The 26117-nt window shown below is 40.9% G+C and overlaps 1 protein-coding gene across 1 annotated transcript in view; it reads right to left on the reverse strand.

The window, feature by feature from the left end:
- The window catches only part of PLXDC2 (plexin domain containing 2), a 266598-nt gene that overhangs the window by 74392 nt on the left and 166089 nt on the right, over positions 1-26117 (reverse strand). The window contains exons 5-7 of the mRNA XM_063303542.1: positions 9130-9252; positions 5661-5779; positions 974-1073 (exon numbers count right to left, since the gene is read on the reverse strand). Of these exons, the coding sequence (XP_063159612.1) occupies positions 974-1073; positions 5661-5779; positions 9130-9252 (342 nt within the window). The remainder of the gene's footprint in view (positions 1-973; positions 1074-5660; positions 5780-9129; positions 9253-26117) is intronic.

A 26117-nucleotide genomic window follows, 5' to 3' on the forward strand; every position in this document is an offset into this window, starting at 1 on the left:
GTGACACATCTTATTGGGGCAGTATAATTGTAGCACAGACACAGGAGACAAAATGCATCTTTTAAGTGATATCTGAACATAATTTGACACCAGTATTTATTAGGTACTGTGATCCATAGTGCTAAGTAAAAGGAGAACTTGGGAAAGGGACTAAGTTCAAATTGTATTAATATAAAACTGAAGAACTATTGCAAATATGATATAATCCAAGTATTCTTAACCTATGGAGAAATGCATTTCTTAATGATGAGAGACTGGGCCTCACTAGTAGTTAGACAGGAGATCATGAGGGAATTTCAGAGCTGTGGGTTCAGTTGCAAAGTAAAACAAACAAACAAAAAAACCCAGAAACTCATTCCATACTACTGCCAAGAAAATTATATGGACATGTCCCTGAGGACACAGGGATTGTGCTCAACTTAAAGGAGTCTTTAGTATTAACAGTAAAATAAAGGATATACTGTACTATTTATTCTATATGTAACCTTGAAGGATTGTAGCCTGTACCAATGAACAATCAGGATTGTATGAGCACATGGATATAGTTAAATTTAATGTCCCTCTAAGCTTTCTTAGCAGAATAAAGAAATTGCATACATGAAATCCTACAACAGTGGAATTGCCATTGCATGGAATTTTCTTCAGAATAAATGACTGAAAAACATGACTTGATAATCTTTTATCCAAGTTCTTTGTTGTCCCTTCAGTAGAAATAACCAATATTCCTGTAAAATAGCTGTTCTGAAAAACAGAACATCTTGAGGAACTTTTTGAATAGCTGACAAATAGTGAAGTAGAGTCACAGTGGGAGTTACAAGCCAAATAAAATTACATTTAAATTAGCAAGCTGAACCTAATAAAACTTCTAGTTTTGTTTAGTTAAAACATTTTTAATCTCTTTTAATCTGTTTTCCTCTTGCACATAAATCATACTGGCTCATGCTACATTCATTAGCATGTATTAACAACATACTGGGAATTTGCTGGATCCTGTGGACAACCACAAATGCATCTGACAGCCCCACTTTAACAGGATGATTAGTTGAGCTTATCTGGGTCACTGAGACAGGAATCTGCCAAAAAAGGGGGAAAAAAAGAGATAGTTTTTCAAACAGTCTATTTCTGATTGTAGCTATTTATCAGTAAAATGCTATATTATAAAATGTAATCAGATGCTGAACAAGGTTCACACATGACAATCCAATGCATTCAGACCTCACAACACTGTTGGCTCCAGTACCGGCGGGATTTTCAAGAACGGCCCAGCAGCTGCATTCCTCTTAGGCAAGGCACTTTCCACACTCTTCCTTTGATCAGTGAAGGTATATTTTCCAGCTATTGATGCTTTCTCCTTTTCCTCCTCCTTACTACTAATTTCTGGCTTGCATGAAGGTAGTTAAGCTACTGCACATACTTTCAGTAGTCAAAGAGTGAACTAGCAGAATGTCATAGTGAAAAAGAAGTGAGGTTTTATCAGAGAGTCCCCTCCTAGACTTGGATCCTTGGGAAATGTCTAACTATGCCGACTTCTGATATTGGTCCATGGGAACAAGCTCTTCCATATCACTCTTGCTGCTTTTTGCCCACCAGAGAGAGGGGGTAGGGCAAGTGGAGCCTACTGCTCCTCCTTATTCTAATCATTGCTTTCATGTTCAGAGAAGGCAGGTGAACCAACAGAAAGAGTGCTCTAGGGATCTGCAGTGAACCCCAGCCAAATAGCAAGTTTGACAATTGCCCAATGATGCCAACCCATGGTGTGCCTGGTGATACACCTTTCCACATCATACAGACAGGATCCTACCCTCTTATTGCTATAAAGGTATTGCAATTTCTCTATCAGTACACATACCAGTTGGTCTCTATGAAAGAAGCAACCAATGTGGAAGGTGGTATTACTCAAAGAGAGGTCCACAGCTACTGAATGATACTCAGTGTAATGGTATGTGAGAGTGACCTTGGAAGATGGGGGGAAGAGATGCTGCCTAGGGAACAATCAGATAAAAGGGGGAGTAGCCCAAAGCTGGGTAAAAGGCAGAAAAAGGAATTTAGAAAGGATCCATCCTAACTGATCAGGCAGTAAAAAGGGATGGCAGATTTGTACTTTCAGATTTGCATGATTCTGTTAATGTAGCCTTACAATAAAGTAGAATTAGCTCATCTGGTCATGTTTCCTGTCTGGTCTACTTGGGAGGCTGACACTTAGTGTCATGTATCCAGTTAGGGCAGTGTGAATATTTGGCTGACTTCTTGAAATGAATATGGGCCATAGTCCAACCATCATTATGGCTCACAGATCATTCAATAATAGAAAGGCTCATGTAATGTGATCATGGTCATATTGGTTAAGGACCACCTCCTGTAATGGTATGTGGGAATGACCTTGGGAAACAGGAGGAAGACTATAGACTGGACAACCAGCATGTAAAAGTTATCTCAGTCCACAGAAGGAGAGGAGGTGTGGGGAGTGTTTCAGAAGGAACCCTCCCTATCTTTATAGAGAGTAAAAGGAAAGGAGGGGAGAAAGACTTTCAGTCTTGCAAGATTCTGTTAATGAAACCTTACAATAAAGATAGAGTTAATACTCATAGTTGTGCTTTTTGTCTGGACTACCACGGAGGGCTAGTATCAGGCTCTTCCTCCTGTCTCCCAAGGTGATTCCCACATACCATTACATCTTCCTTTATTTGTTAGTGGAGTTTGCTTTTGTCAGAAATAGACTTGATCATAGCTGCATTCCATGGATTTTCTACACAGCATTAACTGGCCTTTCAAGAAAGGGAACATTCATTTGGGGATGAGAAAACAATATGCAATATGCAATAAACAAGTGCACAATGAGATCTGATTTGAGGCTAATATTTAAAGTTTTGGTAGACCTGCTCACCAATTTCATGTAAGTACTTCAGCAGTTATGTTTTCTAGTCTGCCATCTATAGACTTCACTGTCAATTCACTCTAGGAACAGAGCTCACAAAACCTTGAAATACAATGAATATTTTTCTCAAACAGTTTAACTTGCTTATTATATACACAGCTTTCTTTTTAATGCTGCTTTGTGAACACCTAATAGAATTCTGCAAGCAGAGCCACAGAGAAAGTAAATATGATGGGAAATGAATTCCATTTCTGTTACTGGATGTTTTATAGAAATTCTGTTAATTCTGGGAAAGAGCAAAACAATAATCCATTTGGGCTCCCTGTGTGAAGGAGAACTTCAGTCTTTGCATTTTAAACCTCCAAGAGGAGACCTGTTTTGAAATGATTTGCTTTTCAAGATTCTTTTAATTTTGGAGTAAACAATACAAAGGCTTCTAAGCTGTGCTAATGTTCAACAGTACAATTGTTCCTGCGTTTTCTTCCAGATAAAATTAATAATACTCCAGAAGTAAATTTCTTTCTTACATTTTTCTAAATTTACTTAACATGAAGGCTTTGCCTGCTCTTTAAGGCAGTAATGAGACCCTCAATCATGTAAAAGCTGTTTGCTGCATTTGCAGAATGTATTGGAGGAAAAGTTGGAGCTGGGGGGAGATAAAAGGACAAAACAGAAACTAGCCATGGAACAAAGAGCAAAGAATATCTTCTGCTACGTGAGTTGGACAAAACAAAAATGTATAATGTTGGCTTGTAGGATTAAATGGCCCAATTTCACTGTTATTTTATACCATAATATAATTATAACTAAGAAGACACAATAGCTACATTCAGATATCCCTACAACCTGTTCGTAATTATTAGGACATGCTTTGGGCTCATGCATTTCTCCTTCTCACATGAGAATGGGGATTGAAACCTTCTAGTCATAGTTGGGTCCAAAGCAGAGCTCAGCCTAGGTGACCTCTGAAATTGTCCATCAAATTGGGCAGGCAGATGGGATGTAAGGTGGGAAATTTCTATAAATTTCTTTCAGGGGAGGAACTATTCTCCAACAATTTTTCAAGGGCAGGATTTCCAAACAGTGCGTGATAGTAGCATGGCTTAAAAAGAAAAAAAGAGCCCAATGAGAGGTGGTCTAGTTCTGTCTTGTTTGGGGATTTAACTGAAACTTATGAAGCCAAGGAGGCTGCAGACTTCTGGACAGAGGATTCTTCAATAAAAAACAGGACATTCACATACACTTATTGGCCATCTTCTAATTACATAAACATAGAATGTCATCTCCCAAGCAAATTCTGTTCCACCAAATTGAACTAGTAGGGAAAAATGCAAAATATTTCTATTTGGCACTGTACATTTCTTGGGTTGTCTAAGTGGAAACTGATTTATATTAATAAGTGTTACCAAATCAGGATATCAAACCATGGTTTGATCTAGTGGTTTAGTCCAATTCCTTAGCCCTACCTGATTTTGTTTGCCCATATTTATCTTCCAGGATCACCCAGAAGACTTCTACTACTACTGCTGTAAAATCCAGGTAGCAGAAGTAAAAACCGAAGGTATTTTCTCCCCTCCTTAACATCAGAATGCTCTATGTTCACCTTCTAAAGCTTTTGCTGACTATTATCAGATTTATTTATTCCATTTGCATCAAAAAGGGGAGGATGAGAAAACCTGAAGTACACTGTGGCATATTATTACCACTGTCTGATACTTGTGGTGATATTTGAATGCATCCATTTTATCTTCCCTTTCAGGAATGAAATCCATACAGTAGTTGTTTCGTCCAATTAAAATTCCCCTGAGCAGAATCAGGTATGTTCTAGCGAATGAGATCAGAGTATACAGAGGATTGTAGAAGATGCAACGTGTTTCAAGAGTAAATTAGAAACAACTGCCAAAGGGTAAGTTGGAGTCAGACCATCAGGGCTGGAGGGATCAAGGCAGGAACAGAAAGCATGGAATGTTCTAATGTAATGTTACATTGTCACATGAACAGTCCCACATTCTCTAATTTTCTATCAAAACATTTGCTGTATGTTTGATAGGCACATGGATAGAAGATCACACAGTGGAGCCAGACCAAGCATGTGCATAAGACTCATGACCAATTGCTACTTTCGACCTCTGATGTCTTAAATCAACAGTGGAGAACCTGATGCTTTCTAGATGTTGATAATCCACAGCTCCCAGCATTGTTTATAAATGGGCATGCTCATCAGGGATGCTGAGACTTGTAATTCAGCAACAACTGGATGAGCACAGGTCACCCATCTCTACCTTCAACGGTTATGCCTAATAACCATTGGAGAGGCTTTACTTTCCACTACACCTCACAGCACTCCCTTTGTCCTAACAGTCAGAAATCACGCTGAGATGAGGAGTAAGTCTCTAGTGTTTATTACTGCTACATTAGACAGAAAATCCTAACAAACTGAAGAAGCGTGGGAAAAACCCAGACAGATAAACCCCAAAAGTTAAGGCGGGTCTGATCTGTGTCTCTTTGAATGGCTGCTTAATTCCTCAGTACTACGCATGCGTTTTCCCCCTTGGATAGGGGCCCCCTCCTGCTCGCCATCAGTACTCATGACACCCTTCCTCTTGCAGAAGCTAACGCTTTCTACTTTAGAATAGTATCCATCTATAAATCTTAGAGCCTAGAAACTAGAGGACTAATGATCTGGGAATTTTACCATTTAAACCATTTTATTTTATTTTATATTGATATTTTATTGCAAGCTATCATCCTGAAGTGAAATAATTCATTCCCTGATCAAACTCACCTCTTTATAGCCAAAAATTATACGGCCATCATTGAGAAGAGTTGCCTGAAAAGTGAAACTTCCTAGATTGTAGTTATCTTGTAGATGTACATGATCCCATTGAACAACTAGTGCAGTGCCTGTCAAGTTGGGAAAAGGAGACAAAAATAGTGCAGGAAAGTACATGATTGCAATTTAATAGATTAATTCAATGTTCTCCAGCTTGGTACCCTACAGAGTTGCCTGGACTTCCAGAATCCATTGTCAACATAGCCATAGCATATCAAAGGCACCAGGCTGTGGAAGACCATCATCATATTGCTACAAGTCCACTAGTAATTATCTTCTAAAACAGACATTATACAGGAAACATTAGTGCAGTTACACCCTCTTATGAAATAGTAAACAGAATAAAGAAATATCAAATTTGGGGATTATTAGAGTATAAGGAAAAGAATGCAACAATTTCTAAATAATTTATGAAGAAATCAATTCCCAGTGACCTTCCAGAAGTACTGGAAATAACATTTTCTGAATAACAAAAGATACCATGCAGGTTAAGGGCACTGTCAACTGAGTGACTAGTGTGCAAAAGAGCCATAGCACTAACCACTATTGTATACATTCATTATACTTCTCTGAAAATAAGCACAAAGGACAGGTAATATGTACATTCAATATGGTAAGAAACAACAGTGTCCTAATTAGATCTGTATATCACCTTTCCTTTAGGAGTTCAAGGCTCTCTCTAATATACTGTATCTATACTTCGTAGCTCCCAAGGATCTACAGAAGCTTCTTATTTTTTGCAGGGACCAGACAGCTCCATTGCAAGAGCGTTTGAAGGTTCTGATTCTCCAGAAATGTGTATTGCAAGGCATATTGTAAACCTGTAGGCTCCACATATCTACTAGGGCTAATAGCAACTACAGACCTGTCCACTATGCATTTGTCAAGTTCCTTTAAAAGCAGTTCAGGGTAATTATTATTTCTGCATCTGTTAGTATTAAATTCCATAAGTGCTATGGCAATTAAAATCGTAGTGTTTAGTCATGAAAACCTACCTCCAATGAGTAAATGTTATACAGCTGGGATTAGAAACACCAACTACATGGAACTATCTGACTAACAGTCTGCTGGCCTTAGAAATGGTAAGGTATCAAGGAACCCTCTGTTGTTGAAGAATAATTGCCTTTTGACTCATGCTTTCCTAGAAGTGCCCAGCCTGGTGGCAGCAGGCAGCTGATCTTGAAAAGCAAACAGGGTTGTACCTGGCTAATACCTGGAGGGAGATTATCAGGAAATCCCAGGTTGGTTGCCTAGGCTGGAAAATAATAAACAAACAAACAAACAAAAAATCTGGAAGAAGGTGATGGTAAACTGTTGTCAACAAAGTAACATGGGGGCATCTATGAAGTCACTGGAAACAGATCTCAGCCAAATGTAACCTGCCCCTCCCTTCGTCTGACTATGGAAACTGGAATCCAACAAAAATATGAAGTGCCACAAGTTCCCTGCTTCTGGTATCCATGAAGTATGCATGAAACCCTGTGAAAATGACAGGTATCTGTTTTCCCAAGAACCCAGAAATATTATGTGGGCACTTAGGAGTGCAATATATTTAGATCTAAATAGATCTTGACTTCTGCTTTGATTACTTTAGGGTTGGTTGTTTTATGGTTTTATCTGTGGTTGCAAGTTTTGCAACTGCTTCTTTTAATTAATTAATTGATTTAATTTCTAGGTTGCCCAATTTCAAAACAACTCTGCGGCTTCACAAGTTAAGAGAATCAATATTATATAAAAAGACAACCAATGTCCTAGAACTCTCGGTCTCCCGATTTCTAGCCTGGTGCCTTAACCACTACACCAAACTGGCTCTGTGTAGATAGTAGTATAGAGGCTTTTTTTGTTGTTACAACCTATGGACTCTAACGCTGTTCTGCAGAACTGGTAACTTCTCTAGCCAAAGACAGCCCGCACCCCCATGTTCTTGATGTTGCCTTTTCCCACCTTGGGTTGTGGACAGATCGCTGTTGTTGGGACAGCAGAAGAAATAGTTGCAGGTGAGAGAGAGGAGATGCCAGGACAAGGTGCAGCATGCAATAGCGGTAAAGGAAGAACAGGTGTGAAATCTGATGAACCAACAGCCCAAAAGCTGAGAAGGGAAGCAGAGCCTGGCAGCCACTCCAAGTTCTCCAGAGGCACTAATGGCCAACAGCCAGCCAGCAGCTGATAACACACCTTCTTCCCCTCTCCAATGCAGACTGAAAGACTAAGATGACAAAGACTCTGAAGCAGTTCAGAATGGCAGCAATGAGATGAAAATAACAGAATGCTGTCCAGTAACTTTGCCACCTAAATCTCAGATGACTAAAGTCAGGTTAAAGAGGTGGTTATAGCACAGACTAACAAGATATTTACATGAATGGAAAAGCTGGAGTAAGTTCAGAGGACAGCAACTAGGATGATGTAGGACGTGGAAACCAAGCCTAATGGAACGATTAAGGAGCTGAGCATGTTTAGCTTGTAAAGGAGAAGACTAAAGAGGAGTTATGACTGCAAACTGACAATATCTAAAAGACTGCCAGGTGCATTGAGGGAGATGTTTTCTCTGCTGAAAACAGGACAGAGATCAGTGGGTCAGAATTAAAAGGGGATGCAATCTGAATGTGAGAAGGACAGTTGTTAAGAGCTTGAGCAGTCTACCTAGAATGGTGGCAGACTCCCTGTTGCTGAAGGTATTTGAGTGGGCTGGAAGGCAACTGCCAGGAACAGCTTAGTGGATTCTGTTACTGAGAATGAGCTGGATCAGATGAGTTACAATATTCCTTTCAATTTGTATGTTTTGTAAATCTATGACAGAGTGGATGGCTTAATTAACTCAAAATATGTACATTCTCTGTATAGCCCCAGCTACAAAATTGGATTTTGTCTTTTCACCTTACAATTTTCCATCAGATACTTGACCTTTGAGAGCTGTAGATAAAGGGAGGGTTATTCAAATATTATATAGTACTGATACTTCAATTATCTTTATGAGGTTTATTAACCTCAGGCATGCCCTGTGTCTCTATAAAATACAACACAAAGAAAAGAATATGTTCTTGCTTCATTAGTGGATATTTACTATGTAGATGGTACCAAAGGAAAACACTATGGATTTGCTTTTTTAACCATGTTAACAAAAATTTTATACAATAGCTAAGACCTTTATAGCTTTGATGGATAATAATAATAGACAATACATGCAATATATGTATTGTCCATTATCATAATCCATCAATGTATGTAATAATGGACAATACATCTCAATACAAGAGATTCTACCAGCAAAGTTTTAATTAAACTAAAGTCTTATATGCAGAGGAATAGCTAATTAAATGTATTGCATTTCTAAGAGCTAAATGTTATGATCAACCCTAATGAGTAATTTCCTACGAACAGCAGCTAAAGTAAAAGAAATCTGAACAAAAATTTTCATACCTACCATTATCAAAGTACCTTACAGTTGAGTTTCTTGATACACTGGGGTCAAAATTGGCCATCAAGGGTGCAATATACTGTGTTGCTGTTAACATCTGATGCACAACTTCTCCTGTGTAGATAAACCCTGTAAAAAGGGAACAAATAGCAAAATCACATCAGTTGTCACTGAAAAGTTAATACATGCCAGACTTAATTAGATGTTGCCAGAGTGTCAAAGAGCTTCACAAGGAAAATTATTATCTCCAGCCTTTGTGAATGAATCAGAGAGTTACTAAAGGACACCAGGGGTGGGGAAAAGAAAAAAACATAAAAGCCAAAAGAAGGATGAATCTTGATGGGGGAAAAATCAACTTCAAATACTAGCAAAGTATTTGAGGAGAGGGTTTGTGAACATCAACCACTTTGGAAAGATGGGAAAATATAAAGACTGCTGAAACGACACAGAAGGGACTTCTTGATTCACAAGTTTGATTGCCCTTGCTTTAGAAAGAAACTGCAACCATGTGAAAACAGCCATGAATATTGTGGCTTCTTAAACAGTACCATACTTATATAGCACAACCTTTTGTGAACTAAAGAATAGCTTATTACACAAATAGGCTGTTACAGTGAATTTTTATTTTATCCCACCTTTATTATTATTTTTATAAATAAGTCAAGGCGGAGAACATACCTAATACTCCGTCCTCCTCTATTTTCCACACAACAACCCTATGAGGTGAGTTGGGCCAAGAGAGAGTGACTGGCACAAGGTCACCCATCCAGCTTTCATGCCTAAGATGGGACTAGAACTCACAGACTCCTGGTTTCTAGCCCAGCACCATAACCACTAGACCAAACTGAATTGACACCTATACACATACATTATGATATATGTGTGTATTGCACAAGGATTTAGAGTAGTGAAATTGTAGAGAAATGAAGTGCAATGAAGTACAGACTGGGATCATTACATTAAAGCAAAAATAATGATTTCAGTGGCTATTCACAAACAGTATAGAAGATATACTATGTAGGTTTTCCCCATGTAGGTTTTCACATTGTACTCCTATTGTTAACATTTGTTAAACATCTCTTTTAAAAACTTTTTAAAAATAAGGCTTTACTTTTATATTATATTTTAAGTGATTGTATCCTACCCAAAGAGTTCCTGTAATGATTGCCTAAACCCAAATACTCAGTCTCACAAGCTCGGGCTTAAAGATAACTGATTTATTAAAGGAATAGTATGCAAATACAGAGAAAGCTGAGAATGAGCAAAAGCGCGCCAAATACAAACTTAAAAGCCTTGCTTGTGGGCAGGTCCCGCCCGGTCGCCCGTCAGGACGCTCCCCCTCCCAGGTGCTGAATGCCGTTAGATGCGCCTGGGAAAGTAACCTTGAACAGGAGCGCAAACCCAAACATGCATTCCAAGCCCTCAAAACAAGGGAGGGCAACAGAATGGAAAAACCCCGGGTGAAGAGATACGGAACAGAGAATGACATGTGAAATGTTACAATGTTAACCAGACATTAGAATGTGAACATGACATATTGCCCCTCCAAAAGAAATTAGGGAGCCGGTTTGTCAGGATAGGCAGAGTGAAATTGGGCGACGAGACGAGGAGAATGCACGTCTGGAGCAGCAACCCATTCAGGATGAGGGAAATGTTTCCAGCGGACGAGGTATTGTAGAGTAGAGCGCTGGCGTCTGGAATCGAGAATAGATGCCACCTCGAAGTGTTGCTGGTTGTCGATCATGAGGGGAGGTGGAGGAGTGGGTTGTGGGTGCCAACGGTCCGATGACAGGCAGGGTTTGAGTAAGCTGCAATGGAAAACAGGATGTAAACGTTTAAGGTTGTGAGGTAAATCGAGTTTAAACGTAACAGGGTTGAGCTGAGCAATAATTGAAAAAGGACCGACAAATTTAGGACCAAGTTTCTTAGAGGGTTGTGGGGACTTGATAAACTTAGTTGATAAGTAGACTTTATCCCCGACTGCAAAGGATGGTTCTGGGGAACGCTTTGCATCAGCATGGCGTTTATAGGCAGCTTGGGCATGTTGGAGAGCAAGTAGAATATTAGACCATGAGTCTTTGAGAGAGTCCGCCCAGCCAGCGAGGGTGGCGGGGAGCGGTTGAGGATGAGGAAGTTCAGGAATGGGAACAAATTCGCGTCCAAAAACTGTTTTAAAAGGAACTTGACCAGTGGTTTGATGAATGGAATTGTTGTAAGCGACCTCAGCAAATGGGAGTAGATCGACCCAGTTGTCTTGCTGGTAGTTAACAAAAGCTCTGAGGTATTGCTCTAAGGTAGAATTAACAGCCTCTGTAGATCCGTCCGTTTCTGGATGCCAAGCAGTAGAAAGGGATTGTTTCGTACCCAGAAGTTTCAAAAATGCGCGCCAAAATTGTGACGTAAATTGTGTGCCTCTGTCACTCACCAAACGGGCGGGGATACCGTGGAGACGGTACACGTGGATGAGGAAGAGGCGTGCCAGCTGTTGCGCGGTAGGGATAGAAGCGCAGGGGATAAAGTGGGCTTGTTTGGAGAAAAAGTCTTTGACGACCCAAATGACAGTTTTGCGTTGACTAGGGGGTAGATCAACGATAAAATCCATGGAGATATCCTGCCAAGGGACCGACGGAGTGGCTACGGGTTGAAGGAGACCCTGGGGTTTGCCCGGTTTGCGCTTTATCGCTGCACATACAGGGCACGCAGTGACATATTCTTTTAAGTCTTTGAGTAAAGTTGGCCACCAGAATTGCCGACGAACGAGGTGCAAAGTTTTCACGTAGCCGAAATGCCCAGCTAGCTTGTCATCGTGGCAGCGCTGGAGTATGGTTTTTCGCATAGCTGCGGGTACATAGAGACGATCGTTGCGCCAGGCAAGATCATCGGTGAAAGTTAACATGTGTCTGTTGGCTTGCAACCAAGTATCCGTTTTTAGGTGGGAGAGCAACTGTTGTTGCAATTCGGAGGGAATTGACAAGGGAGGTGAGCTGCTGGAAGGCGGAGCGGCCGGAGGCGGAGTCGAGTGTGCTCGAGTCTGGCTGCGAGTCACTGCTGCCAGACTTAATTGTTTGTCGGTCCAGACGGTGCCTTGGACCGTTGGCCCTGGGCCATCATCCTGGGGTCTGCGCGAGAGTGCATCAGCCAAAAAGTTTTTCTTGCCTGGTATAAATTTAAGCGTGAAGTCAAAGCGGCTGAAGAACTCAGCCCAGCGCAGCTGTTTTGGACTGAGCTTTCGGCTGGTGCTCAGAGCTTCCAGGTTTTTATGGTCAGTCCAGACTTCAAAAGGGTTGGAAGTACCTTCCAATAGGTGTCGCCACGTCTCTAAAGCTGTTTTTACAGCAAAAGCTTCCTTTTCCCAAACGTGCCAACGTCTCTCTGTTTCAGTGAATTTGCGAGAGAGGTAGGCACAGGGTTTTAAAGCGCCAGATTGGTCAGATTGTAACAAAATTGCGCCTATGGAAAAATCCGAAGCATCGACTTGTACAACGAAGGGTTGAGAGGGGTTTGGATGCTGTAAAATTGGTTCTGTGGTAAAAAGTTGTTTGAGCGTTTGGAACGCTTGCTGACAGGCTGGAGTCCATTTTAGGAGCGCGCCTGGGTTCTTTGAACGTCGCGTATCCCCCTGTCCTTTGGTTTTTAACAGTTCAGTAAGGGGGAGGGCGATTTCTGCAAAATTTTGGGCGAACGCCCGATAGAAATTAGAGAATCCAAGGAAACTTTGTAATTGTCTCCTGGTACGCGGAGGCTCCCATGCTACAATAGCTTCTACTTTTGCAGGGTCCATTTCAATGCCCTGAGCTGAAATTCGGTAGCCTAGGTAATCAATTTGTGACTGATGAAACGCACATTTTGACAGTTTTGCGTACAACTCTGCTTTTTCCAATTTAGCCAGTACCTGACGCACCAAGTGGATATGTTCTGACATGGTTTCTGTATAAATCAATACATCATCCAAATAGACTAGTACCCCCTTAAATAGGTGGTCATGCAAGACCTCATTGATTAACTGCATAAAAACCCCGGGTGCCCCAGATAAACCGAATGGTAAAACTTTATATTGGAAAGCCCCAAGAGGACAGTTGAACGCTGTTTTCCACTCATCCCCCTCTCTTATGCGAATGCGAAAGTAAGCTTCTCTCAAATCCAGTTTTGAGAAGATTTTACCTCTGGCCAGATGTGATAACATATCTTTGATCAGGGGCAAAGGATATTTATTTAATATTGAGACCGCATTGAGCCCGCGGAAATCGGTACAAAGCCTTAATGACCCATCCTTTTTTGGCCTGAATAGGACAGGCGCTCCTACCGGGGAATTAGCAGGCTCAATGAAACCCCTAGCCAGATTTTTGTCAATGAACTCCCTTAGCGTGGTAAGCTCTTTGGGAGACATGGGGTATATTTTTGGGTGAGGCAATTTTACATTTGGTAAAAACTCAATGGCACAGTCCGTTTTTCGGTGGGGTGGCAAGCGATCTGCTTCCTTTTCCCCAAATACTTCAGCAAAATCTTGGTACTGATTGGGTAGCCCCTCAAGAGGTTGAAGCGTTTGTACAGTGGTATACGCTACCCCTCCACCCTCCATGTCCTCCAATAGGTCCTTTTCGGGTACTTTGTAAAATCCATCCGCAAACGTCACAGTTCTATGCAGCCAGTTGATGAAAGGGTTTTGTTGCACAAACCAAGGCATCCCCAAAATCACCAGAGGACCCCCCACTGGAGCTACCACAAATGGCAGCTTTTCCTGATGGGAGCCCATCTGCAAGGCGACCAGTCCCGTGGAAAGATTAACTGCTTTCCCTCCCGCCATAGTTCCATCCAACTGGGTGAAAATCATGGGTCTTGGCAAAGGGAACGTGGGCAGTTCTAGAGCCGCTACGACATCAGGGTGCATTAGAGAACGGGAGCAACCCGAGTCTAGCATGGCCCACACTTCCACGGTTTTGGTTTGTGAGCCCAGCTTAAGTTTAACAGTCAGTGTGGGAAAGTTTCCACTCACCGAATCATGGTTACGCCCGGTTTCTTCCACCTGCCCTAGGGCGCCCTTCAGGGCAGGTGGTAGGCTTTTCCCGCCGGCTGCTCGAATTGCAACTCTTCCTCCTCTTCTCCGAAGGGTAGGTCGGGGGGGTCCAGTTCCGCGAGGGCTGCCTTCAGTTTTCGCGGTGGAGCAGGAGCAGGCGTCTTTATCGCGGGTTTCGTCTGTCGTTCCTCTGGACGGCGTCTCGGGCACGACGTGGCTCGATGCCCTTCTTTCCCACATCGGAGGCACTGACCCTTGGAGAACCGTTGCTCCCTCTCTTCTTCCCAGGTTTTCGGTTTGGGGCGGCTGGCAAGTCCAGATGCGCGCGCTCCTCTAGCGAGACGTGTTTGTCTAAGCTCTTTGGTATGGGCATAGGTTCGTAGGGCATTTTCTGCGCTTCCCGCCAACTGGATCCACCCATATAGCGTTTTGGGATCATCTCTGCCCAGAGCCCATCGAAGGATTTCGGGTTCAAGCCCCTGCTTGAACAATTCGATGATTGTTGGCTCAGACCAGTCTTCCACTTTTCCTGCCAAAGCTTTAAACTCCAACGCATATTTGGCAACTGAGAGGGACCCTTGGTAAAGTTTCCGCAGGTCATTTTTAGCCGTTTCTTGAGCTAGGGGGTCTTCGAAATGCTCTTTAAGTGCCCACAAAAATTCATCGAAGTCCTCCAACTCGGTTGCCTCAGCTTGGCATAGTTGCACATACCAATCCGCTGCCCTTCCTCTCAGCTTGTTGGCAATGAAATTGACCTTGCCGTGTTCAGACCGAAAGTTCCGACCCCAATCTTCCATATAATGCTTGGCATTCGTGATAAAGAAGGAGAGCGTTGCGGGATCCCCATCAAACTTCACTCCAAATGGTGGGAAGGTTCTTGCCGGCTCAGCTGGCTGTGGCGGTGCCGCGAATGACAGCGTGCGCCGAGCCCCCACAAGTGGTCGATCCCTAGGAGGTCTTGCCTCTCGCTCTCCCCTTTGATGGGCTGATCGAGTCTTACTTCTCCCCCGGGTGGACAGGGTGCTGTGCCTGGGGTACTGTGACGGCTCTTCCTCCCAATCCTCCGGGATGGGCTCTGCCTCTCTGGGCTGATCCTCTCTGGGTAGATCCTTGAGGATCGTCACTATTAAATCCATTTTATCTTCCAATGCCCTCATACGGGCCGGAGTGACCGGCTCCTCCGGGGGTTGGTTGGTTATCACCACCTTCGGTGACAGAGGGACTTCGTGCTCCCAGGCCAATTGGGGAGACCCCCTCCCCGTGGTTCTTTCCATAACAGATCTCTGTTCACTCCTGAGACTCTCCTGTATGGATGTCAACAGCTCGTCCAATTGGGTATCTCGCAACTCCCGACGTGCTGCTCTTTGCGCTCTCGAGGTTAGCGCTGGCCGGCTTTTGACCACCTCCCGCTCTTCTTCGCCTCCCTCACTTACGCGAAGTTGAGGTTCTGTCATCGCTAGCGTTCCCTCTTATCCAAGGATTGGATGGGGCCAGCGGAAAATGGAAAAAATGATTCTCAGCTTTATGTAATGATTGCCTAAACCCAAATACTCAGTCTCACAAGCTCGGGCTTAAAGATAACTGATTTATTAAAGGAATAGTATGCAAATACAGAGAAAGCTGAGAATGAGCAAAAGCGCGCCAAATACAAACTTAAAAGCCTTGCTTGTGGGCAGGTCCCGCCCGGTCGCCCGTCAGGACGCTCCCCCTCCCAGGTGCTGAATGCCGTTAGATGCGCCTGGGAAAGTAACCTTGAACAGGAGCGCAAACCCAAACATGCATTCCAAGCCCTCAAAACAAGGGAGGGCAACAGAATGGAAAAACCCCGGGTGAAGAGATACGGAACAGAGAATGACATGTGAAATGTTACAATGTTAACCAGACATTAGAATGTGAACATGACAGTTCCTACTATTGGACAGTTTAAAATCTCCCTCTCTCTCAAACACACACTTAAGCGGAGTTGAGTTACAAGCCAGTTAGAGACACCAGACTGCAGAAGGCCAATTTTATACTGCAGGTTTCCCGATCTGGTGCTTTGCAAACCCTGTTATTTTGATTCATGTCAGATGTGTCTATTTGCAGTTTCTTTCTAAAGCAGCCACATTCAAATGGGTGCCTTCCAGATGTGTTGGACAGTAACTCACATTACTCCAAATGGTGCAAACTATAGGCAATGCTGCAAACTGTATCCACCAGGCAACAGGCTTACTATAATTTCATCTTTAAATTCTACTCCTTAGTAAATATCACATGCATGACTTTAACCTTTTTCTTGAAGAAAGAAAAATAATTACAAGCCTGTTATTGTTTCTGGGATCCAATGACAACTCCAATCAATAAAACTTGGAAAGCAACAGAAATTAACCAGATTGAAATGAACACATATTTATTGAATATGACATTTGTATGTCACTTCAATCACAAAAGCAACTCTAGAATTTTACTTGATGTATTGAATATTTTATCATTTCCACTTACACACTGAATCAACCACAAATGTCAGCTAAGCAGATTCTTGAATAGATTTCCACAGACATTTGGCACCAACTAGTTTATACTGTCTAAGATCCAGTTTTCCAATAGTTGTTCTTGCTCATAGTTGATTCAACAGGAGCCTGTGAAAGTGTTCCAAACCTACAGTTTCCTAAACTACTTAATCTTCTTTTTGAAGGACCTTGAAGCTCCTGGAAAAGAACTACAGCAATCTTCCTCATCCTGGTTCTCTTCAGATTTGTTGGACCTCAACTCTCACAATCCCTAACAAGCACATGCTAGCTGTGAATCATGGGAGTTGAGATTCAACAACTCTGAAGAGAACCAGCTTGGAGAAAGGTGATCTACAGCTCAAAACATGACATTGTGTTCTAAGTTGCTGGAGTCAATTAGTGCAATTGAAAAGTTAGTAAAAGGGGATTAAAAACTGCAATATAGTTTAATAGAATAAGACTAGGACATCTAAAAACAAACATGGAAATGACTTCCCCAGCTGCTGATACAAGTGCCTCTATTATAAATGTTCCATGACTTAAATATTATTCAGTGCACCTAGTGATACGGTTGATGGTTTGTAATAAACTGTTGTGCTAATAGCACTTGATAGTACTGTTTGTCAAAAGGCAGCTACCCTGAAGATTGAAAAGCTACTTGTGATATGGCATGAATGTCATAAATACATTTAAGAAATCCCACTGGATGTATTTGAGCTGTCAGGGATTCCCAAAATAGTGTTTTGAATTTTGGTCAAACCATTATCCATTTCTTCCTCTCCCAGTTTTGGATACCATCTCTTCTTAATACAGTTTTTCCTTCTTTATATCTATATACATTCAGTGAAGTCCACAAAAAAAACAGGGAAGGGAGATAATCCACGTCACTCAGCTTTCTTGAAGCCATTACAGACCCTTAGAATTGCATCTGATGTCATAATACGCTAGACTTTGAAGTGTAACAAGGCTCTTCCTGGTTCTTTCTCCCACCCAACTTTGTGCCTTGAAGCGTAAGGTCCATTTGATTTACTCCAAACTTTATAGATTCCTGAGCACAGGGTGAAGAAACCTGAGTAGTGGAGGATCTATTTTTTTAATTTTTTAAATTTAATTCTTTATATTTATATTATTTTATTTAATTATTTTACTAGTAGTCTACAGTCCAACTACATAAGCCAAGCACAAAATAGTGTACAATATATTATAGTAGGCATACACTTAAAATGAAGGAACAGGTGATTCTAACAGGGGAGTGGGCATCAAAACAGCAAATGCCACTCAATGTGAGCAAATTGGTGCCATAAATCCCAACTACTCATACAAACTAATGGGATCAGAGCTAGCAGTGACTGATAAGAGATCTTGGAGTAATGGTAAACAGTTCAGTGAAGGTATTGACACAGTATACATCTAATGTAAAAAGGGTCAACAGCATGTTAGGGATAATAAAGGTATTGAAAATAGAGATGCCAATATCATAATACCCTTATATAAATCCGTGGTGTGACTGCATGTAGCAAGTTGTGTGCAGTTCTGGTCACTGCACCTCAAAAAGGACGTGGGGGAACTAGAGAAGGTTCAGAGGAGGCCAACTAAGATGATCAAGTGGCTGGAGCAGCTTCTTTAAGAGGAAAGGTTGTGACACTTGGGGCTTTTTAGACAAGAAAGGAGGCAGATGAGAAGGAATGAGATTGAAGTGTACAAAATTATGCATGGTGTGGACAAAGAGAAGCTATTTTCCAAATGCTAGAATCAGAAGTCATCTAATGAAATTGAATCCTGCAAGAATCAGGACAGACAAAAGGAAATACTTTTTATGCAACACATAATTCAACTTTGAAATTTGCTACCACTACATGTGGTGCCGGCTACCAGTTCAGCTGGCTTCAAAAAAGAGTTGGCCCAATTCATGGAAGTCATGAGGATCAATGGCTATTAGCCTTGGTGGCAGTGTGACTGCCTCTGAAGACCTTCTGCTGGGAGAATTGTGCTGTTAGTTGGCTACCGTGAGAACAGATTGTTGGACTAGATGGGGAAGGGGTCTGATCCAGCAGGGCACTGCTTATGTTCTAACATGTGAAGCTCAGGAATACACTTTCAGTTCCATTACTGATCTCTGCTCTTTCAGACATGCTCACTCTTACTCCCCACCTTTCAATCTTCAGCTACCAATCAGAAGAGAAAAAGAAAAAAGAAACAATTTTTATTGTTGCTGTATGTCATGAGTACTGATGGTGAGCAGGAGGGGGCCTCTATCCAGGGGGGAAAACGCATGCGTAGTACTGAGGAGTTAAGTAGCCATTCAAAGAGACACAGATCAGACCCGCCTTGACCTTTGGGGTTTATCTGTCTGGGTTTTTCCCATGCTTCTTCAGTTTGTTAGGATTTTCTGTCTAATGTAGCAGTAATAAAACACTAGAGACCTATTCCTTGTCTCAGCGTGGTTCCTGACTGTTAGGACACTGTATTTTGTAACCAGGAGTCAGATAAATAGACACGATCTATTGTCAATCATCCCACCAGTAGATCTGGAACTACTTTCTTCCCAACTTTCCTCTAGCAGTCATTGAATTTACACATGGATTGAAAAGCTGAGCATATTTTTGTTGTATAAATTAGGCGGTTTTGCATCTACATAAGGCATATTTTGGTGAAGCAGCTTAACCTCAGAGTGGTATTTCAAGCCTACAGAGAAAGCTCAGGCTGTTTGTCAAAGAAGAGACTCATTTTTTATAACTGAGACAGTGCATGGCAAAACCATATGTTAAAAGCTTAGCTGATACAGGAAGTGCTTACGAAGCTGGAAAAGTAACTGTCTACCAGCAATGATTGCACAATGAATGGTTTTGTCTGACAGATACTTCCACTGGGCACAGACTACTCGGCTATTTAAGCATGCCAGTCAATGTGACTTTATGGGATACACTATTATGCTGGAACTCAACATTTGCAAAGAGTCCTTTTTAAAAGATAAAATTTGAGGTAAACTCTTCTTGGCCTAGGGTTCAAAGACAACAATATTGCTTACGCAATCATAAAATATTACAGTGTCACATTGAAAATGCAGAGGTCGGCGTAACAGGGTATAAGGTATTTACTCCCACTTGCTGAGGTCTTCAAAATGTGTAAGCTTTCCAGTTCTTATTTAAGACAAATAAGTACTGTATCTCCTCTAATAGTCATTTTTCCCCCAAAACGAATTCCAGTGAAATTGAAGATGAAAAATACAGCAGAACACAAGTAGGGGAAACTGAATCTAGCATATCAATATGTGACATATTTGTTATAACACCAGAAACTGTATCTGTGGAAACTCTGATCAATATTATTCCACATAGCCATGGTTTAATGTAGTGTTTAAAAACTTTAAAAGCAGAGTTGTTTTTATATGTACTACATGGGGCTTTTTTGTTTCATTTTTTGTATGTTTTTGTTTTTCTTCATTTCTTTTTGTATATTAAAGCTGTAATAGTCATCACCACCACCACCACCACCAGATCCACAACTTGGCTTCAATTTGAGTCCACAAAATTCTTCTGCCACTTCCAGGGAGAATTGCGGAAAGAAATCCTGAATTTTATCAACAATTCATCTGCCTTAAAAGCTGACATTTGCTCTTAAGATAGAGGGATAGCCATCAATCATACTTTCTTGCTCATTTCTTGTATCTTCATTAAAAAACTTATTTTTTTTTTCTGGTCACAACAAATCCTGAAATTCGATGACCAGTGAATAGAGACAGGGTCCTCTTTGGTGTATCATCTCACATCTGGAGCTCACACCTCAAAGAAACTCTCCCTGAACCCACTCTACAAACTTTAATTTTCCCCATGCCTATCAGCATATTTTTTATAAGAATTTTATTAAATTTCAAGCAAAGATAAAAGCTACAGAAAAACAAACTGCAAAGAAAAAAAAAAAGAAAAAACTAAAAAAGTGTAGAAACAGAAGAGAGAAATTTTTCAAAGTTACAAAAAGAGGTGATTTCCGACCTTTAACAGGAAGGATATACAAAAATTTCCATAATCAATCCCTTACTCTATATTAAACCAAAATCACATTATTTCTATAAATTATTCCATTGGCACATTGTAAAAATCACTAAATACAGTTACTCCCTCCCCTTATATTAAAAGAAAAAAAAAAAGAAAAATTTATATAAACCTCCTAATCAACTCCCCCACCAAAAATAACATTTATTTATTTCCTTCCTACTATTCTATACATTTCTGTCCACCATAATAAAGATCAAACTAAAAAGCATATAAATTGCCTGCCATTGTTCTTGATAATACAACAATTTTTAATACTTAATCATATTAAACCCCAAACCATCCAAATAGACATTTATTTTTTATTATACCTTAATTATCTTAATCCAAATAGTTAAAGATAAATGAAAACAGCCAAACCCTAAAAGCAATCCAAATAAATATTCTTAAACCCTTATCCCACTTCAAAATAAACCAGAGCATTTACATGTCCCCACAATTCGCACAGAGCTTTTTTCTTAAAAAACTGAACCACCCAACGGCCCCCCTCAAAGACTTTTCTTCAGGAGACCTCCCATACATAATAACCCCTTCTTTTCCATGGCACTCCACCAGAAGATCAGTTTCATTTGTGGCTTGCAACTCGCTCTCTCCCTTAGATTTCTCCAACTCAACTATCCAATCCTCATCCAGCATTTCAACAGAAGTCCCGATCTCACTCTTAGAAGAAATATTTCTGTCACTGTTAAATTCCTCAGTTTCATCCACAACATCCCCAACCAGATGACACATTTTAGACATCATGTTTTCCACAATGTCCTGAATGCCTTGCATAAAAACTTGGTAGGAATCAGAAAGAATCTGTTTAAAATCTTCAGAGAAGATCAGAAAAGTCAGAGAAAGTCTGTTTAAAATCCTCCATGTCTCATGCAGTAGTTTATGGTGCCCCCTAGGAACTTAACCAGCAAAAGTTGAAGATATGAAAGAATTCCAGAATGTGTTTACACAAGCGAAAGTGAGATAACAGACACTTTCCCAGGGAAAGTAGAAGCAGAAAACTGAAAGTTCAAAACAGCCAATTCAAAGTGTAGGAAAATGCTAATATCTTCAAACTTAGTACAAAAATGACAGGGAGACAATTACTTACTCTCAATCCTCCTTAATATTTGGAGGGAAAACCTAAGTCCAAAACTTAAAAAGAATTTTTTAAAAAATGAATCCCAAAAATAATGATAAGCACCAAGAGAGCCTGCTTCTCCTTGCTGTAGAAAGCCTCTCTTAGGGTATGAGTACTTAAAAGAAATATAAATTGGATGATTTAGAAATGGGGTGGCCAGTCTTAGTATCTCTTTAAGGCTACAGTGCCTCTTGGAAAATGGTGATGTCCCAGCTTCCCAGCTAGCTCTTACCAGTTGAACGTGAATGCTGTTTGCGATCTTCTGGCTGCAAGCAGCCATCCGGAGGACAGATGGGATGATTCCAGGTGTTTTCCTTTTTCTGGAAAAACACTCCTGGGCTTCAGGAAAAACCTGCCTGAGCCCCAAAAAACTGCCATGTTGTCAGTTCTGCCCACTGAGCCCGCGGGCACAGCTGTTCAGTCTGTCATTCTCCCACTGGAAGTCCTGCCTATCAGCATATTTTAGAGTTGATTTTAACTTTGTCCTTTGTTCCTGTGCACAACACTGAAAACTTATGATGAAGAGTGGAACATGCACATTCACAGGACCCCACTGAATTTTTATGCCATATGATTCCTGCAGAGCAGCAGCTGCAGTATATATTTCTCACCAATGCCTGTGTAAGTAATGATACAATTTAAAGTAAATTAAATGCAAATGTTGGTGATTATAATCCAACTCATTACATTTAAGTCTTAACACCCCCCCCTTTTAGGGGGTAATTGTGCTTCCAAAAAGACAAGATTCCACACTAAATAGGGTGTGGTGTATAACCCATGTAATTTTGTGTTGGCTCACCAGTCATGTGATAATCCATGATGAAGAAACCCACAGAATGTTTGCAGCCACAGGAAAAAAGGATACATTATATTAGAGGATATTCCCCAAAGAAATAACTCAGATGCATCATAAAGAAGAAGAAAAAATATAGGAAATGTTATGTAGGATTTTGTTTATTTTATTACTGTACACTTTTGCACAATACTGATGAGGAGGATATTGGTAGGATGATCTTACTGGGTAGAGTGATAAAATATTCACTAACTACATAATATTTCAATTCTACACCACTAATAAAGTTGCACAAGCATGGAGAGATAATACTGGCATAATGTTCTACTGTGCTTTAAAAAGGCAGTAACAGAAAACCAGGAGTGCAGTGAATTATATTTTAATTGCTAGTCTAATGTTTCTCAACCTTGGCAACTTGAAGACATGTGGACTTCAACGCCCAGAATTCCCCAGCCAGGGAATGGAATTGAAGTCCACGTGTCTTCATGTTGCCAAGGTTGGGAAACACTGTGCTAGACTACTATTTATCAAGGATAGATCTTCACCTACAATAATTTAGGACTGTGCAAATCCTTTGAATAAAGCAGCACTCTGGATCTGCTCCCTGAAGCTGTGAAGCTTCCACACAGCTACTCTGAGCTCCCCCTGAGAGAGTCTTCTGGGAAAGTGTCTTTTCAGGATGCACATATATGCCCAGAAGGGCTCAGGAAGATCTTGAAGCAGCCATGCTGCATTTTCAAACAGTTGCCTTATGGTTTTGAGCATCTTCATAGGGTGAAGTGCCTCATGAAGTAATTTGCACAGACTTGTTTAATATCTTCTAAAGAGACTTCTCCAATCTGGGCACCTTTCAGATGTTTGTGCTTTAGGTCCCAGAATTCCCATCAATGGCCATGCTGGCTAAGGATTTTTGGAGTTGAAGTCCATACATCTGGAAGGTATCCAAGTAGGGAAAGGCTGTTCAAAATTAAAAATAATACCACAATTATCCTGTTTTGACTATTATTAAACATAATAATGTATGTTATTTTACACTATTGTTTGAGGAGAAAAAGTTAAGGACTCCCACCTCCAGGGTCTTTGAGATCAGCTGTGAAGATATATGAGTCTTCTATTTTATTTAATTGACTAATATACAGATTTAGTAGGGACTGGATGGGGATCAGGAGCAAATGTACAGGTAGGAAACAGCAGACCAAAGCAGCATGAATTAGCCTGAACAGGTTTTTCACCTTTTCAGCATTTTCTTTTGGATTTTTAACAAACCATCAGTTATCCAGTTAAACCAGCTAGTCTCACAATGGATAAGAATATATTTAATCTTAGATATAAATGAAGTGGAAAACTCCATTAGAAACCAAAATGACCGATTCCCCATTTTGTCTGAGATGTCAGCTTCTGCAAGAGTAAAAGTTGACCTTGGTACTGACACCAACACACTCTGTAGTTCACAGTATGGAAATTTCTTTCTTTACATTTCTTTTAAAAGAAGTACATGAGTTGAGTTCATGATTTGAGAAAGGCTGGTTTCCTACTGTTGAATGGTGCAAAACTGTTACAAAATGTAAGGAATGCCTAAGACTAAATAAAAGACTCAGATTCCAAATCAAGTTTAAGCTCTGGCTTTTATTTAGAATAGAATGCACACCAGTAAAAAGCTGAGAGTGCAGGAAGCGCGCCAAAAGTTGAATTAAATAGTCTCGTGCCAAACAGCGCTCCACCCCCACACTCCTCGGGTGTGCCCCACGAGTTCCCTGGAGTGACAGGCCATCAAGACTTGATAGGTGAGAGGTCATCCAGCCCCATTCGCCCCGGGCATCGCCCTGTTTATCTTCCTGCGAGGTAATGGTCCATTACCGGGCGATTAGACCTCGATATTCCTCGAAAGCCTGGACGCGCCTTTCCGAACCTCGCCCTGATCCTTTCTTTGTCAGGGGCGTCAATGGCCGATTACCGGGTGATGGGACCTTGTTTGTTCAGTAGATCTCCCAACCCCATTACCTTCTTTTGTCCGGTTTATCACCCGCACCTCTCCAGCCATTGACACGCATCCATGCTTTGTCATGCGAGCCGTTATGATGTCGCAAACATCGCAACGGCGATCATGACACAAAATTACTGTGGGTAATTTCCAATGTAGTTTGTTCCCAGCACATTACCAGTCAATCCCAATGTCCAGATCAGAGCAAGCACCCTTCTCCACCCCGCCAGCTCAGCTACCAAAATATATAGGTTGATGCTTATTTATTAAACATAAGCAAACATACAAAACACTTAACTGGCAAAATGGGACAACAAGGCCAAGCAGGGAGAGAGAGACATGAGTAATAGGCAAGAGATAAACAGAGGACTTTGTAAGCACTGTCTACATTTTCAATCTCTATATATCAAAAGGCACCAAACTTTCCAGACCACGGGAAACAATGCTATGGGTAATTATCATGGACAGACCCAAAGTAATTGGCCTTTATAACAGCAGCAGAATACATGGAAAGTGGGACACTAGGTGATCTCTCTTCCATTCTGTATCATTAAAGAAACAATTTGGTGGGTGCGGATGATGTATCCAAGATAAACCACCTGTCTGTCTTTTTCTGCAAGCATATCTTTTTGAGGAAATAGCTCAATCAATTGACATACAATTTATTTGAGGTTCCATTTGTTCTGCTTAATTTTTCCCCTTGCTTCCAGGCCAAAAAAACAAACCACACCCTACATTATTTCCTAAGAGCAACCCCAACATCTTAACAATTTCTGTTTTACACTGGGATACTATTTCTTAAACTATATCACACAATTCTTATTGATATGCTACAGGCTATATATATGCATTCTCCGCATGCTTCCCTAGGCTGGAGCCCTCTAAATGGGTTGAGAGTACAACTCTTGGGATTCACAGCCAGCTTGGGCTTGTGTAATGATATATGCAAGTCATATAGTTAAAAGTACGTCAAGAAGAAATAAATGAACAAATAATGATATAGCTTGGACTTCAGTAGGCTTATTTATTTTCAGATCTGACTAGAATAGTAAAGTACAGTATAGGAAGTGGGAGAAAATGCATAGCACTCTTTGGAACTTAAAGTTTTATTAAACAAACAGCAATGCTCAGTTTCCTTTGGAACTGCTAAACATTGTGGTAATGGACAATTAGATCAGGTCAATTGTTTCTATTAAATTTTCCAAGGCTTCATGACATAAATAATTCAATCTAAACAGGTGGAACACCCCCCCCCCAATTAACTACTAGCTTGATAAATGGAATCCTAATATAATCTGCAACATTCATGCTTGTATATTACCAGGAAGCAATTCCTGTGGTGTACTGTCATCCTCAAACTTCCTTCCAGTATTGCTTTGGTAGGCACCATCTCTTTAAAAGTTTAGCATTCTAATTACTGAAGCTGGTGAGTTAAGTAGTTTGCCAGATGGGGCAGTGCTGATGAAATTGTTGCAATTTCATTGCAAGTGTTCTTCCATTAACAGGCAGGGATTCATTTGGTCTAAGTCTTGCCCTCCCTAACCCAGT

This window comes from Candoia aspera, chromosome 4 (assembly GCF_035149785.1).
Source record: "Candoia aspera isolate rCanAsp1 chromosome 4, rCanAsp1.hap2, whole genome shotgun sequence".
NCBI classification, from domain to species: Eukaryota; Metazoa; Chordata; class Lepidosauria; order Squamata; family Boidae; genus Candoia; species Candoia aspera.